Raw genomic sequence first — 12,836 nt, forward strand, 5'->3', positions numbered from 1 at the left:
GCTTGTGTGCTTCCTGTCTTGGTTCATTACTTAGACTGCAAGCTACCTATAAGCTGTCAAAATAAGCTGGCACCAGTTTTGGCCAAAATCAAAGCACACCCTCTGCGTCTCACATTTTCGGGCGATTTGCGAAAGAGCATTGACAGGTGGAGATTCAGCTTGCTGCTTGAACAGCGGAACTTTAAGCCAGTAAGTGTTTTCTGTCAACAACACTCCTGTAAAGCATGGTCTTCTACACTTAATGTGTTACGAATGCCAAGCAGACATGATTGGGCAGACATTGTTTTCGTGTACATCTCTTGGCTTAAACTACTGAAGTCATTAAAACTCGCTTGAGGGACCGACGAAGGTTTTCTGCTCAGTCGCTAGCGAATACCGTAGATGACTGTGATGAGTAAAGGAGAGGCTTGAGGCAAATGCCGAACGTGGAGGTGCGGTGACAGTGTGCGAGGAGAAGACAGTCACTCGAGTGCATGCACACCAGCTATATAGACACAAGAGATTAGTTGGAGAAAGGCTTGTGGAACCCGACCCGAGCCGAGAAGAAAAATTCCAGAGCATGAGCTGGCCTTGGGCGTTGGGACGCCGAGCTGTGAAAACGTAGGAAATGACTGTCGCTACTGTGACAGAAGCAGTAAAACTGCCTGGTTCTGAGGATGTCGGCGAGAGGTTCAGGGAGCGGCCGTTGATATCCGAAGAATTGAGTGGGGCTGCCTGGACTTGCTGCAACCTGTCCCAGCAGTTCCTGGGGGTGAACTACAGCTCCTCCGCTTCGATCCAGAACGTATGCGGCCCGCACCACAGTCAAAACGCCGTTGAGGAGTTAGGCCTCGCCTAACTGAGCTGGAGCATGATGAAGACCGGAACCAACAAGCAACGAGGTCAAGTGGCTTGTATGGCGACCTCTTCTAGGACGACTTTGACCACGTTATTACTTCGACGTAGCTTCGAGGGTGGCATCAGAACAGTAAGAATGTTCTACTACTGCGAAAGTGCACGAGAGTAGCCATCAACACGCCATCTTGGCTAGGGACAGTTCAAAGCTTAGGAGTGAACTAGACTTGGATCAGTGTTAAGTACTGTATTACTGTATAGCCGATTGTTGTGTACGTACTTGTTCTTTTTTTGGAGTAAATTTTGAGTGTCAGATTTTCGCCATATTGGGTAGTTATAAAATAATTTTGTCGTGTTACCGCCAACTCGTGTCTTTCTGTCAATCAAGCTCTTCATAAGCACTCCCAAGATAAAATTTGTGACAATGACTGGAAGACGGAAATTCACATTCTTTTCAAGCGTACTTTTGCAGCGCACTTTCGCAATTGCATTTCTGTAAAGCGTGCTTTGTTGCATGTAAGCTATTAGGGAGGCAAAGCACACTTGTGCGGGAAGTCATTTTTTCAGGCGCGTGCATTTACACAGGTAAAATGCTGATGATAAACTGAAGACTATATGCTTGCCAGTTGCTAGCCTATTCCGATCGGTATCTGGAATGCGAAGACGAATATTGTGAGTTCTCAGGCAGTAATTATCACCAATAATGAATTCTTGCCGTTACATTTTTTGTAAAGCTTGCTTTTCTATATTTGGTATTGTTTTGAGGTGAAGAAAACTTGTGAGGGCAAGTAAGTATGTCGCAGGGCCTTTCTCTGTGCATGCTTGTGTGCGTGTGTGCTGCCGCGAATTTTGTTATGGGAGAGTAGATTACATCACGAAAACAACCTATAGGAGAACTTGCGCAAAACTGCTTTCAAAATTGATTGTATTCATTCCAATACTGTTCATTATGGAAATGGTCAACTTGGTGACATGTGTTCCAATTGATGCATTGCACGCACAAACTGTGTCACTTGTGTGCCAGAATGTCTCATTGTTAGCAACCGTCCTTTCTTTTTTCTCACTTTGTAGACGACGTCGGGGGTCTCTGCCAGCTGACGTGCCCCTGCCGCTCATGGTGTGCACTGCGGAGAAGCCGCAGCAGCAGGGCAGTCGAAGGGTGGTCTCGAGAACCGGAGGTGCCAGCGACGCGTTGGATACCACGAGAAGGCGTGGCTCCACGGGCGAGATACTGAGTGCCCTCATCGGTCCCTATGGGGCACTGCACGCGTTGCAGGTAATCAAATGGCCTCAGTCACGCAATGTACTTGAAGCGTTCTTGTTAGCGCGATTTAGGATGGTGTATCATTTCGTGTTGACACATTTCTTATGCAAAGCTGTGCGAGGCCAGATAGAGAGCCGACATAAGTTGGGAATTTGCAGCCTTTTCCCTCACACTTCCAGGCATTTTATGATAAAGGAAAGCTCATAGTCATAGTGGAAAACAGTGCGATACACCAAAGTAGAGTGAGACCTAACAGTGCTAGCACTGACTAAAAACTCCTGCTATTTATCTTGGCCATTGAATATAACCTTGGCGATTCCGTATTCCATTTTATTACAACTGAAGAACAGTTGGTTACATTAAAGTATATTCAGTCGTTTCCTCAGCCTGAACAACAAGATGCCGCCTTTACACTACACTTGTCTGAAGCACTCTTTCCTTGTGCAGAACCTTCCTCGGCGGGGCTCGGGTGGTGGTCTGGAACTGCTGAGTGGCCTGTGGCGTTCCCGTACCCTGCTTGGCTCGGACTGGTCGCCTAGTGGCGCGCCGCCACAGCCGGTGTCGGTAGCCGGTCGCTTCAAGCTTCAGCGGCAGGCCTGCTCCCTCGAGTCGACCAGCGTCCAGTCGACGTGCTCGTCGGCTGCGGGCAGCATATTCAGCAGCCAACGTAGGGGCTCCTTCCCGCAGGAGTTCTCTCTCTTCTCGTTTAGTTCAGGTGGGTTGACGCGTGGTCTGCACGGATCTCTTGTCTATGAGTCGAGGTCGTATACAAATATGAAAAGCTGAATGGTTTTGTGACTAACGATAGATGTGGTCAGCTGAGCCATATGTCTAGAGAGCCATGTTATGTGCACTTATGAAAGATATGAAGGGTTTTCTTGCCTAACAAGAGCTGTTCAGTCACCCGAACCATGTGTCTTCAGGAGTCTTGTTATTCTCATATGAAAAAAAAAATAACTATGGACACTCTCCCCAAAGGAAACCATGATGGGATGCGAAGCAACAGCGATGTGCACGGCGTAGACTTCGTTGAAACGGGCATCAACGCGGGTGCTGGAAGAACGGTTTGAAGCGAAACTCGGTGTAGTGTTTACTCGAGTAAACGTTTATTTGAAACACAAGGACACAGGAGGCGGGACTTATTAAAGACACTTGCACTCGGCTACCTTGGCTCGTGTTATGTCGGTGTTACTCGCGCGCCATCTATATTCTCAAACGTGATCGATGTTCTTGACTTGTACCTCATCGATGCTGCTGGTCTTCCACTGCCGAAACTTGCATTTGGCTTCCCTGGCTCACGCTTCGTCAGTGTTGACGTCGCCATTCGCAAACGCGATCGAATTCACTAACCCTCGCAAGCCCGGCGGCAGCCGGGAATGGTAGCGCACACTAGCGGGAAACATACCGCGACGGCATCCCACCCATCAGCGCGATCGCGCCGCTGTCCACATTGTTGGCGCCGTGAGATTCTCGAGCTGCGACGTGCGACAACATGCATGCGCTCTGAGGGAAGGTGTGAGGTACTTGGCTGCTTCGCATCTAAAAGCTGAAGGTTCTTTTATATAACAACTGAGCAGTTGGCTGAGCCTAATGACTTGAGAAACTATGTTATATACTTGGGGAAAATATGAGCGTTTTTATCAAAAAGCTACACCTGAGTAGAGAGCTTGTGTAGTTTTACTTACCGAAACCAAGATATGACTATGAGGGATGCTGTAGCAGAAGGCTCCAGAAATTTTGACCATCCGGGTGTTCTTTATTAACTTGTGAGTAGCAAGGATAGAGTTATAATTATGCACCTATAAAAACCCTTAAGGGTTTTCCTCATATAACAGCTAAGCAGTTAATAGCTAAGTAGTTATGTTATTCACTTGGGAAAAACGTGGAACGTTTTAATAAATAGTGACAGCCGAGTGCAGAACTGAGCTATATATTTCGAGGCATTTTTATAGACTTATCACACAGCTAATGGCTTTTATAATTTAACTATTGTAACAACAACTGAGTAAGCAACTGAGCCATATTACTCAAGGAGTTGTTATACACTTAGAAAACAGAATAAGGGATTCTTAAGTAATCACAGTCAAGCATTTCATTGATTAAGGCACACGGGTGACAAAATATCTGAAGGTGCTTTACATTTGTGTAGACTTGCTGTAGTAAGTAAAGCCTCTCCTGCACATTTTGCTCGTACCGCTACTGCTTGTCGATTGCAACTGCTCACCAACCACTGCGCATCAATTATAGTGTCAGACACACATTGCTGAATTCTGCCCAGGAAGATTTTAATACTATGCTTCTTAGCAATGACTTCAGCTTAAAGCTTTTGAGTCAACTCGTGTGAAGTATGAAGTTGAGTGGGGCTTTGCAGCACCACTGCCTGCTGGGAAAATTTCTGTTAGGTTGGAGCAGATTTACCACATTAAAGAAACCGATATTTCCATGAGCCGCACAGCCTTTCTAGAGTTCTAGCAGTCTGCTTTAGCAATAGAGATGTTAATTTATTTCGATGTGATTTCTGAATACTATGGTGGGTATTGCCTTGAAACTCCTTGTTCAATAGCATTATAGTTAGTACTGCCATGAAATACTATGGAGTTTTCAATACAAGCTATGAATGTTCTCCACTAGGTACTGGGACTATCATTTCATTTATCTGTGTCTGGCTTCCTGCTGATGTTTGCACAAGTTTCCTTAGCCCTCTTTTCTATGCATTGCAAGTGGCAGGTGGTTATTTTCATTGGTTAACATTAGAATCCTTCGTTTTGAAGAACCCTTATTCTGGGTGGTTCAGCTGTTTCTGCATTCAGCTTGTGATTGTCAAGATAATCGACACTTCTTCTCAAGCCGTATAGCAGTGAGGGTCTTTTTCTGTGAAGGGTAAACCACATTTGCACCTATTTCACATCCTTTCATGTCTCAGCCATTGAGTTGATATTTGTGTGCACGCCCAGCGACGTTACATAGTTCCTAACCATACATGTGCTGTCTTTTCTTCCATGGCTAAAACAGGAGAGCTCTACTGCTGTGACGATGGTGGCGGAGGTGACTAAAGCCTCGTCGCACCAATCCTTTCATGAGGAATGAAAGAGACAGCCAAGCTAATTCACGGGGCAAAAACAACCTTCACGCCAGCACCTTTTACAAAAGAGTCATCCGCATCACGTAGGAACACGAAACAAAAAAAAACAATATACATAAACATGTATATACATATATATATGACTATACACATGCATGAGCAGCAACACACTGCCGAACAATGAAAAAGCTTATCCGAAAGGGCACCACATCTTTGGCGTGCTGTCACGTGGCAGTACAAAAACTATGCAAGCGCGGGAACAACGCCTGTCTCCGCCACTGCCGCCGCCAAGCCAAGCGACTAGCCAAGTCAAGTGACTAGCCAAGTCTTCTCCGAAGACGCATTCTTGCCACGAGAGGGATTTCACTGCAACCAATCAACCAAGCCCAGTTAATTGTTCTACTGCTTCTGTGTGTGTTGTTCAGATCGTCGCCGGTGGCCAGCTCGGAACAGTGCGTGGAATAGCTGTCGTGTTGAGTGTGCAGCCCACTCGCGGCGTGCGAAGTCGCCGCATGCCATGGTCCGACCCCCAACTGGTTGTCCTAACCCGTAGCACTGACTACTAAATGTGGGGCGTGCAGTGGTCTGTGTTCTAATTTCGTTCGTGTTTTTGTTTGTGACACCATATCAGACAAGAGACTGGAGTTGACTGTCTTAATGCCCCGGTAATTGTGTTTTTAATTCCTTTCGCCCTTTGAGATTGTTCACATCCTCCTTACAGCGTGTGTTTGCACGTCTTCCTTCCTCTTAAATCTAGAGTGTGTGGCGAGTGTGATGTCCAGTTTTAACACGTGTTTGGTGTGATTGAAAAGTGATCGTCAGCATGATATGTCGTGTGACCTGATTTAATTTTTTTTCTTTCATTAAGATCAACAGGGTGTGCCCATGTGCTAGAGATGGGATGATTGTTAACTGCATGCGTTATTGCAAAATATTTTCTTTTCTGCTTCTTAGAATGAGGTGGTTGTCGTGCTCGAGACGAAACGCTACCAATGCAGATTTTTATGCGCGGAGCGACCCTGCGTGTTCCCTCTGGGTTTTTTCTTTTCACAATGCACATCGCAATTATTCGATCACGGGGGTCACGTAAGTTTAGGAACACAAGTTACCCTCGCACTTTTACTTTCGAGGAATAAGCACATCTAGCCTTAGTCATCGATCATCAGTGATGTTCGTTCGTTCTTGCCGTCATTCATGATTTGTGTAGAGATGAGTACCTGAGCATCAGCCATCAAATTTAAAGCTTTGTGCTTCTTTCGCATTTCAATGAAAGTGCATTGTGTGATGGGGTCTTTATTAGGCTGATCAAAGCGAGTCCTCAATCACACTCCACAAAGAAAAACACGTAAGAAACACTCGAGCAAATTCGCAGGATGGTATGCTCGAGTCATCCACGAGTTCCTGTTTTTTGTGTTATGGAGGAGCGAGCTACAAAATCTGAAACAGGGCTCTAGGATGATCACTAAGTTAATCGAAGGGGCAATCTGAGGTCGTGATTCTTGGGTGGCTAAAGCTGGAAAAAAATTTCCTAGTAGTATTGTCGATCCTTCATGGCTAACACATTTGACACTGTGCCGCATCTCTTCTGGATTCAAGTACATTACATTGAATTTCTTCCGATTGCTCAAAGTCCAACACATGAGGACTGAAAAGCTCTGGAAACTGGTCCAGTGTGTTTCGTAATATCATTATATTCAAGTTCTTTTTTTTTGAGTGTGTTTGTGTGTTTTGAGTTTGTTTGTCACCTTGTGGTTTAATTATTGCCTTTCGTTCTTCACCACTGTTTTCACATTGTGTTCACTTAATTTGGTGCATTTTTATGTTATGACATGTGTTCTTTTTCCGAGTAATATCGGATGCCCGAAGCAGCTCCTCTGTAGAAGGTATGGGTTAACGGGTCACGGAAACTTTGTCCGCAAGCTTTCCTGCAGAATTTCCAAGTTTATTTAAAACTTTTAAGCTGCCAATGATGCTCCTACGACTATCGGTGTCATTTCAGTGGGAGGAAATCTGCGTGCACAAAAGGTCACTTGTAGAAGATGCATATATGCCTTCGTACTTCAGATGAAAAGGCCAATCATGCAAAAAATGTCTCACTGAAACACATGCCTCAAATATGGCTGTTTTGTTCACATGAACAATGCTTTCTCTTTTTTAGGTGAAAAGGCCGATGATTTGTGAAATGCCTAATTAGGTCTGTAACGTGTAAAAATGTACTGCCCTTGGGCTCAGATGACCAATGCTTTCTCTGTTAACCTACCGTTGGTCATTTCTGTGCAAAAAACGCAACACGTGATTCTCTCAGAAGTACAGAGTTGTAGGAATAGAACAATAGACTTAGCAGGTAATTTGTATGAACCAGAGTTAACCGAGTGCCATAGACACTGTACTGAAAAATGCAAGTCACTGGGAGTTAGTCTCTTGCTGGGCTACTTGTGCATGAAGCTTTCCTTATGACCTGTCAAATGTCTTGAGATTTCATTAAATGCAAAAACCTACCTCTTTAGAGAACAAGGCGTGTCGCTTTTTGTCTTCCTCACTATCGTTTGTGCATTAACAACATGCACACACACACGTATTAGCACATCTTGCAGAGCTGTGCAAGTTACAGCAGGGTACTAAGGGTGCTTTCTTTTTTAGCAATGCTGTAATCTTGAGCAGTGCTTTGGATATACATTTATGTAAGGAGTGCGCAGATGCTAAGAATTCTAAACTATGGGATTGTCACCTTACCAAAGGCTGATGTCAAAGTGTTCAGGGTGTAGAAGTTACATTAAATTTGAAGCAATGCTTATCGCTGTGTTGGGATGCTATTTTAACTTCGGCAGACGTGGCCCATTTCCTGAACCAAGATGAAGTACTGTCAGAATGTTTCTAAGTAAACTCCGATTCTTGAGGAGCTAGACCTTGAGACGGGTCAGCTGAATAATGTCCTGGGATAAACTAAATTCTACACAGAGTAGGCTAGCTAGAATACTTTGCAAATGTGGTACAGGTCTGTGTACAAATCTTGCTAGTGCACTTGGCAAACAGGGAGAAAAATTAGGTTCAGTCTTATTCTGCTATCTGCTATTCTGTCTTTCGAATGCACTTGCTGCTTCTTGGATCCTTTCTGTTTATGCGTGTTTAAGTTATTTTCATATTTTTCGTTCTCTCTTTTACTTTGCATCATTTTTGGTTGCTGTTTCTAGTGCTTGTGTTTTTTAGGTGGAACACAATCAATGAAGCTAGAGCAGAGCCACTCATGCTCAATGCACGACTCGAGATCAAGTGCGAACATTAGAATCAATTGGTATAAATGGTAAACTGCATATAAAAATTGAATTATTGACTGCATCATGTTTTAGTGTTAGCCTGAGAGTCTGTCCTGCTGTTGACACAAGGGGTTTAATGTACACTGAAATTGAAATCACAGCACTGGTATCATAGGTATTCTGCTTTAGATGTCAAGTTCAGGAAAATAATTGCTCTTTTGAACTCTTGGGTTACAGATTACTTTTTTATGCCAAAGATATTCATATAGAGGACAAGGTGGACACTCATAGAGCTAAGCTTGCTTGCTTACTGCGTGATTTGCTTATTCTGTTAGTGCCTCTTTGAGTTATTACCCAGCATAGGACAGAAATGAGCCATTAAGTAGTATTTTCGTACTATTGCTCTGAAGCTCACCTTTGCCGTGCTTACCTGGTGATTTGAGCGCTAGTTGTGCTGTGGTAAGAAGTTCTTCAGTCATATTTTCCGAATCTCTTGTAGCATCGCAAGGCTTAGTGCTAAAATGTAAGCTTGGACTAACTTCTGTTACATAGCGGATGAACTTTTGTTACATAGCGGTGTTCAGAACAGAAGTCGTGTAGGATGTCCCCTGCTTGTCTTTTCTGCAGAAGTCCTTGTTTCTTGCTGTGGATATAGATATCTGTTTGCTCACACTATTTGTGCTGGAATCTTTCAAGCGTTTATTTGCCCCCACTGCCGCTTTACGTCGTGCATTTCCTCGCCATTCGGAGTGAAGCTGTTTTTTTACGTGCTGTAGCATAATAGCTCGGCTGTATTTTCAAAAGCGCCGGTATATTAATTATTTCTCCGGGAGAAATAACCTGAAGCTTGAGAAACAAAGCCAAGTATCTCTGTTTGTTCATACGTGCTTGAGTCACGAATACACTCAAACCTCGTTATAACAAAGCCGCATCTGTTACGAGAATACTTCTTTATATCCGAAAATTTGTTATAAACAATTACTAGTAACACTGTGCCTATGGCAAAGCTATTGGTCTCTTACTTCGTATTAATGGATAATTTGTTATATCCGAATTTGTTATATCGAGGTTTGAGTGTATTCACATACACAGTGGTATTTTCATGAATTGTCTAAGGAATCGTTACTAATGTTCACATGCTGAACTGGCTTCGGGTGCATTAGCTGCTTACCGAAAAATGCTATAATGTTTTGGAAAGTCTGAGTAACCTCAACATATAAAAGAAAAGGTTTAGAAAGAGGGATAATGCGTGACTCGGTGTTAGCCACTGGTTTAGAATCTTAAAATAGAGCGTGTCAACAGTGTGGGATGTTCCGTTAATGGTACTGACCTGCGCATTTGCGAGAGCATCGTCTGCGCTTGCGCACCAGCCCGCACTCATGTACATCGCTATTTTAAATCTAAATTAACTCATCCCAGGATATTCTGGTTTATTGGCATTAATATGTCATCACACGCCATGTTATTTATCCCTACATCTCGACTGCTCGATGTAAAGATGAACATGTTCTTTATACATTACCAAGGAACAATATTTGAACAAAGATTCCTTGCAAATGCTTTAATTTTAAGAATGATGCTATAAGCGCCACAAAATGTCCAGAGAGTGCATGGGCCTCCTTTAGTTGAACCACAGCAGCTTTTTCAAGGACTCAAAATTATAAGTCATATCCTTAAACACTCGAAAGAGTGTTTAAGCTACACGTTAGACTTGCGTTAGAATGCTACACGTTAGACTTGCACGGGAGTTTGAAAACTGCTGTAGTGCGGCGTCTGAACACCAACACAAGAAAAATTCAGATAGTATCACACCCAACAATAGTTTAACTATTGCTCCTTTTTTGTTTAGTTTGGGAAAGGTATCAGTTGATAGAAACGTGCCATGGCCCATGAATGCGAGTGTGGTTGATAATGTGTGCTACTTTTGTGGATCACCTGTTTGCATTTTCATGTATGAGTAGATTTAGAATGACGTCTCAAGGGACCCTTTATCGTACTGCGTGACACTTTCAAACAACTCATCATTCGACAAAGCACCTTTTTCTCACCAACAGAGCTTGGCAATTTCACAAGTCTATGCCTATGTGGGCTATAAACACAGCGCACATTGAGTTCAGCAATTGAAAAGAGAATCTGGAGAACATGTAAAATTGCCTTATTCACCCTTTTTTTTTTCTGGTGTTTCTTGGATAAATTCAGGGAGTACTTTGACAGCAAGAAAAATGTAAATTGGGAATTAGACTACTTAACAAAGTACTTCTAAGTTTTGGCAGTAATTAATGCTTGAACCAACAGTAGTTTAAAGTTTATTTATTTTGTGAGCAGAAAGATGCACAAGAGCCAAAGGTTGTGGGACATGATTCAGCTTCTTGCTCATATGTGCATTTTGCGTGCATGTAGTTGATGATCTACAGTGCAGGAAATACAAGTAAAATAATACAGGTAGTAAAGTATATAAGGACTGAACACTTCTATGAAATGAAATTATTTCTATAGGTTTTCAATTAGTCCTATGCGCTGCAACATTTTTTTTTATCATAGAATGACCGTGATTTATGCAGCTCAGGCTATGGAGGAGCTATATATGCTATCTTGATTACAGGATAAAGGCACTCTGAAGACTCCAGCGTTACCGAAGTGACAGAGTAATCAATGCACTATCTTCATCGTGACATTCATGATGTGTTCTCATCAAAGGACCCCTGACAGAGAAAGTTTTGTTTGCGAGTTTTTTTACAGTAATTTGTAGCTTTGCAACTGGTAATGCCGAAATTATATCGTAAAAGCTCTAACCCATCGTATAAAAAATTTTAGGGGTGTTAATTCAGAGCTATTTTCCGTCAGTTCGAAACGCCCGCCTAAATACCTTAAGAAACTAGTGCCCCACAACAGAGCAGCACCCGAATCCGTTTTCAAATAGGGGGACCCACGTGCAGTGAAGAATGAAACAATGTGGATGCCTTGAGCGCGTCCCCCTCAGAAAAAAGAAAAGCATTCCTGGCATGAGCAGCCAAAACCACCTTGAGAGCAGCCCTACAACAGAGTGAGAGGGGTAACAAACAATAGCCCTCGTCGGGTGCCATTCGGGGTATTGTGCGTGCCCCTAAAATGTTGACCCTGCTATGTCACAAGAGGATCCCCTGTCTACGTCAAACCACAGAAAATGTCAATTGCACCTGAATACTCAGAAGAGCACGCACCCTTACTTTAAAACCAAATTAAAATATCTTCTAGGCTACGCACGCCACTAGTAATCGGTCAGAGATATCCCCGCATGCAGAACTATCAAACAACACAAGCATCTCGAGTTTCCAAATTTGGTGTCAGGGGTCCTTTAATGGTGTTTCATATTCGCATATCAATTCTATAGAAAAGTTTGTGACAAAGTACCATGTTGAAGAACTATAGTCACCCCTGTATTTCAATCTGCAGTTACAAAATATTTCTAAGGCTGTAGTTGCTACTGTAGACGAGCTTGCCTGAGTTTACAGAATCAGTGTTTTTGCTGTCGCCTAAATGTAATCGTATTGTTCCTTGGTTACAGTTAGTTAATATTAGTTTCAAACAAAATGTTATTGATTTATGTGGCTGTCTCTAAAAATCGTTCCATAACGGTTCTAGGACTGCTGGGAAAATGTTTGCCTTACCATTTCAAAAACTATACTAACGGCATTTGATTCATATTTCTATACGGTTCGATGCCATCACGAATTGATTGGTATTCCATTAGGTTCTAAAAATGATTATTCGCACACATCCCTGGCAAGGAAAAGGCACAGTACATTACTTTCATAAGCCATTAGGGTAAAAGATTGCTAAACTTATTTATACATCTTCGTACTTTGCTAAGGTCATTGCTCAGCATGCGGACATGATTGTCCCAAGCTAGATTTTCATGAAGCCGTACTATGAAAAGTTTACGCATTGTTGCTCATTCTAGGCGTTTTGATTGAATAAAGCAGTTACATTAACTCGCATTGCTTTATTTAAAGGTTCAAATATTACAAACTTTGTTTTGTTTGCATTGAATTGCAGGGCAACTACGTTAAAGAAACTTGATATTTAACTGGAATTCATGTGACGCTTCCACACGTAAGACGATACGCATCTAACCTTTTTTTTTTTGAGCTGGATTCTGAAAAGAGAATATTTTCAAAAACCATGTTGCTATGGTTATGGCAAAGACCAAAGAGACTTCTTAGCACAAGGTCTAGTGGTCTCGATAGTGTGCTTTGTCTCGACCAACATCGTTCATCGTTGATTACCTGCTGCGAACGTCACTTTTTTTGTTCCGCAGCATAAGTGAGCATAGATGTCCGTGTTTAGCGTTTCTTACCCTACGTGCATATAAATAACTCTTCTTAATCGCACAAGTAGTATCAGTAGGCATCTAGTGCTAAGA

The 12,836-nt window shown here is 42.8% G+C and overlaps 1 protein-coding gene across 4 annotated transcripts in view; it reads left to right on the forward strand.

Moving 5' to 3' along the window:
• LOC119164969 (uncharacterized) overlaps positions 1 to 7,694 on the forward strand; it is a 507,466-nt gene extending 499,772 nt beyond the window's left edge. For all 4 annotated transcript variants that reach the window (XM_075873424.1, XM_075873425.1, XM_075873426.1 and 1 more), the window contains 3 exons: positions 1,906 to 2,110; positions 2,546 to 2,813; positions 5,111 to 7,694. In XM_075873424.1, coding sequence (XP_075729539.1) covers positions 1,906 to 2,110; positions 2,546 to 2,813; positions 5,111 to 5,151 — 514 coding nt within the window. In that variant the 3' untranslated portion in view covers positions 5,152 to 7,694. The remainder of the gene's footprint in view (positions 1 to 1,905; positions 2,111 to 2,545; positions 2,814 to 5,110) is intronic.
• The last annotated feature ends 5,142 nt before the right edge of the window (positions 7,695 to 12,836 follow it).

This window comes from Rhipicephalus microplus, chromosome 9, assembly GCF_043290135.1.
Source record: "Rhipicephalus microplus isolate Deutch F79 chromosome 9, USDA_Rmic, whole genome shotgun sequence".
Taxonomy (NCBI): domain Eukaryota; kingdom Metazoa; phylum Arthropoda; class Arachnida; order Ixodida; family Ixodidae; genus Rhipicephalus; species Rhipicephalus microplus.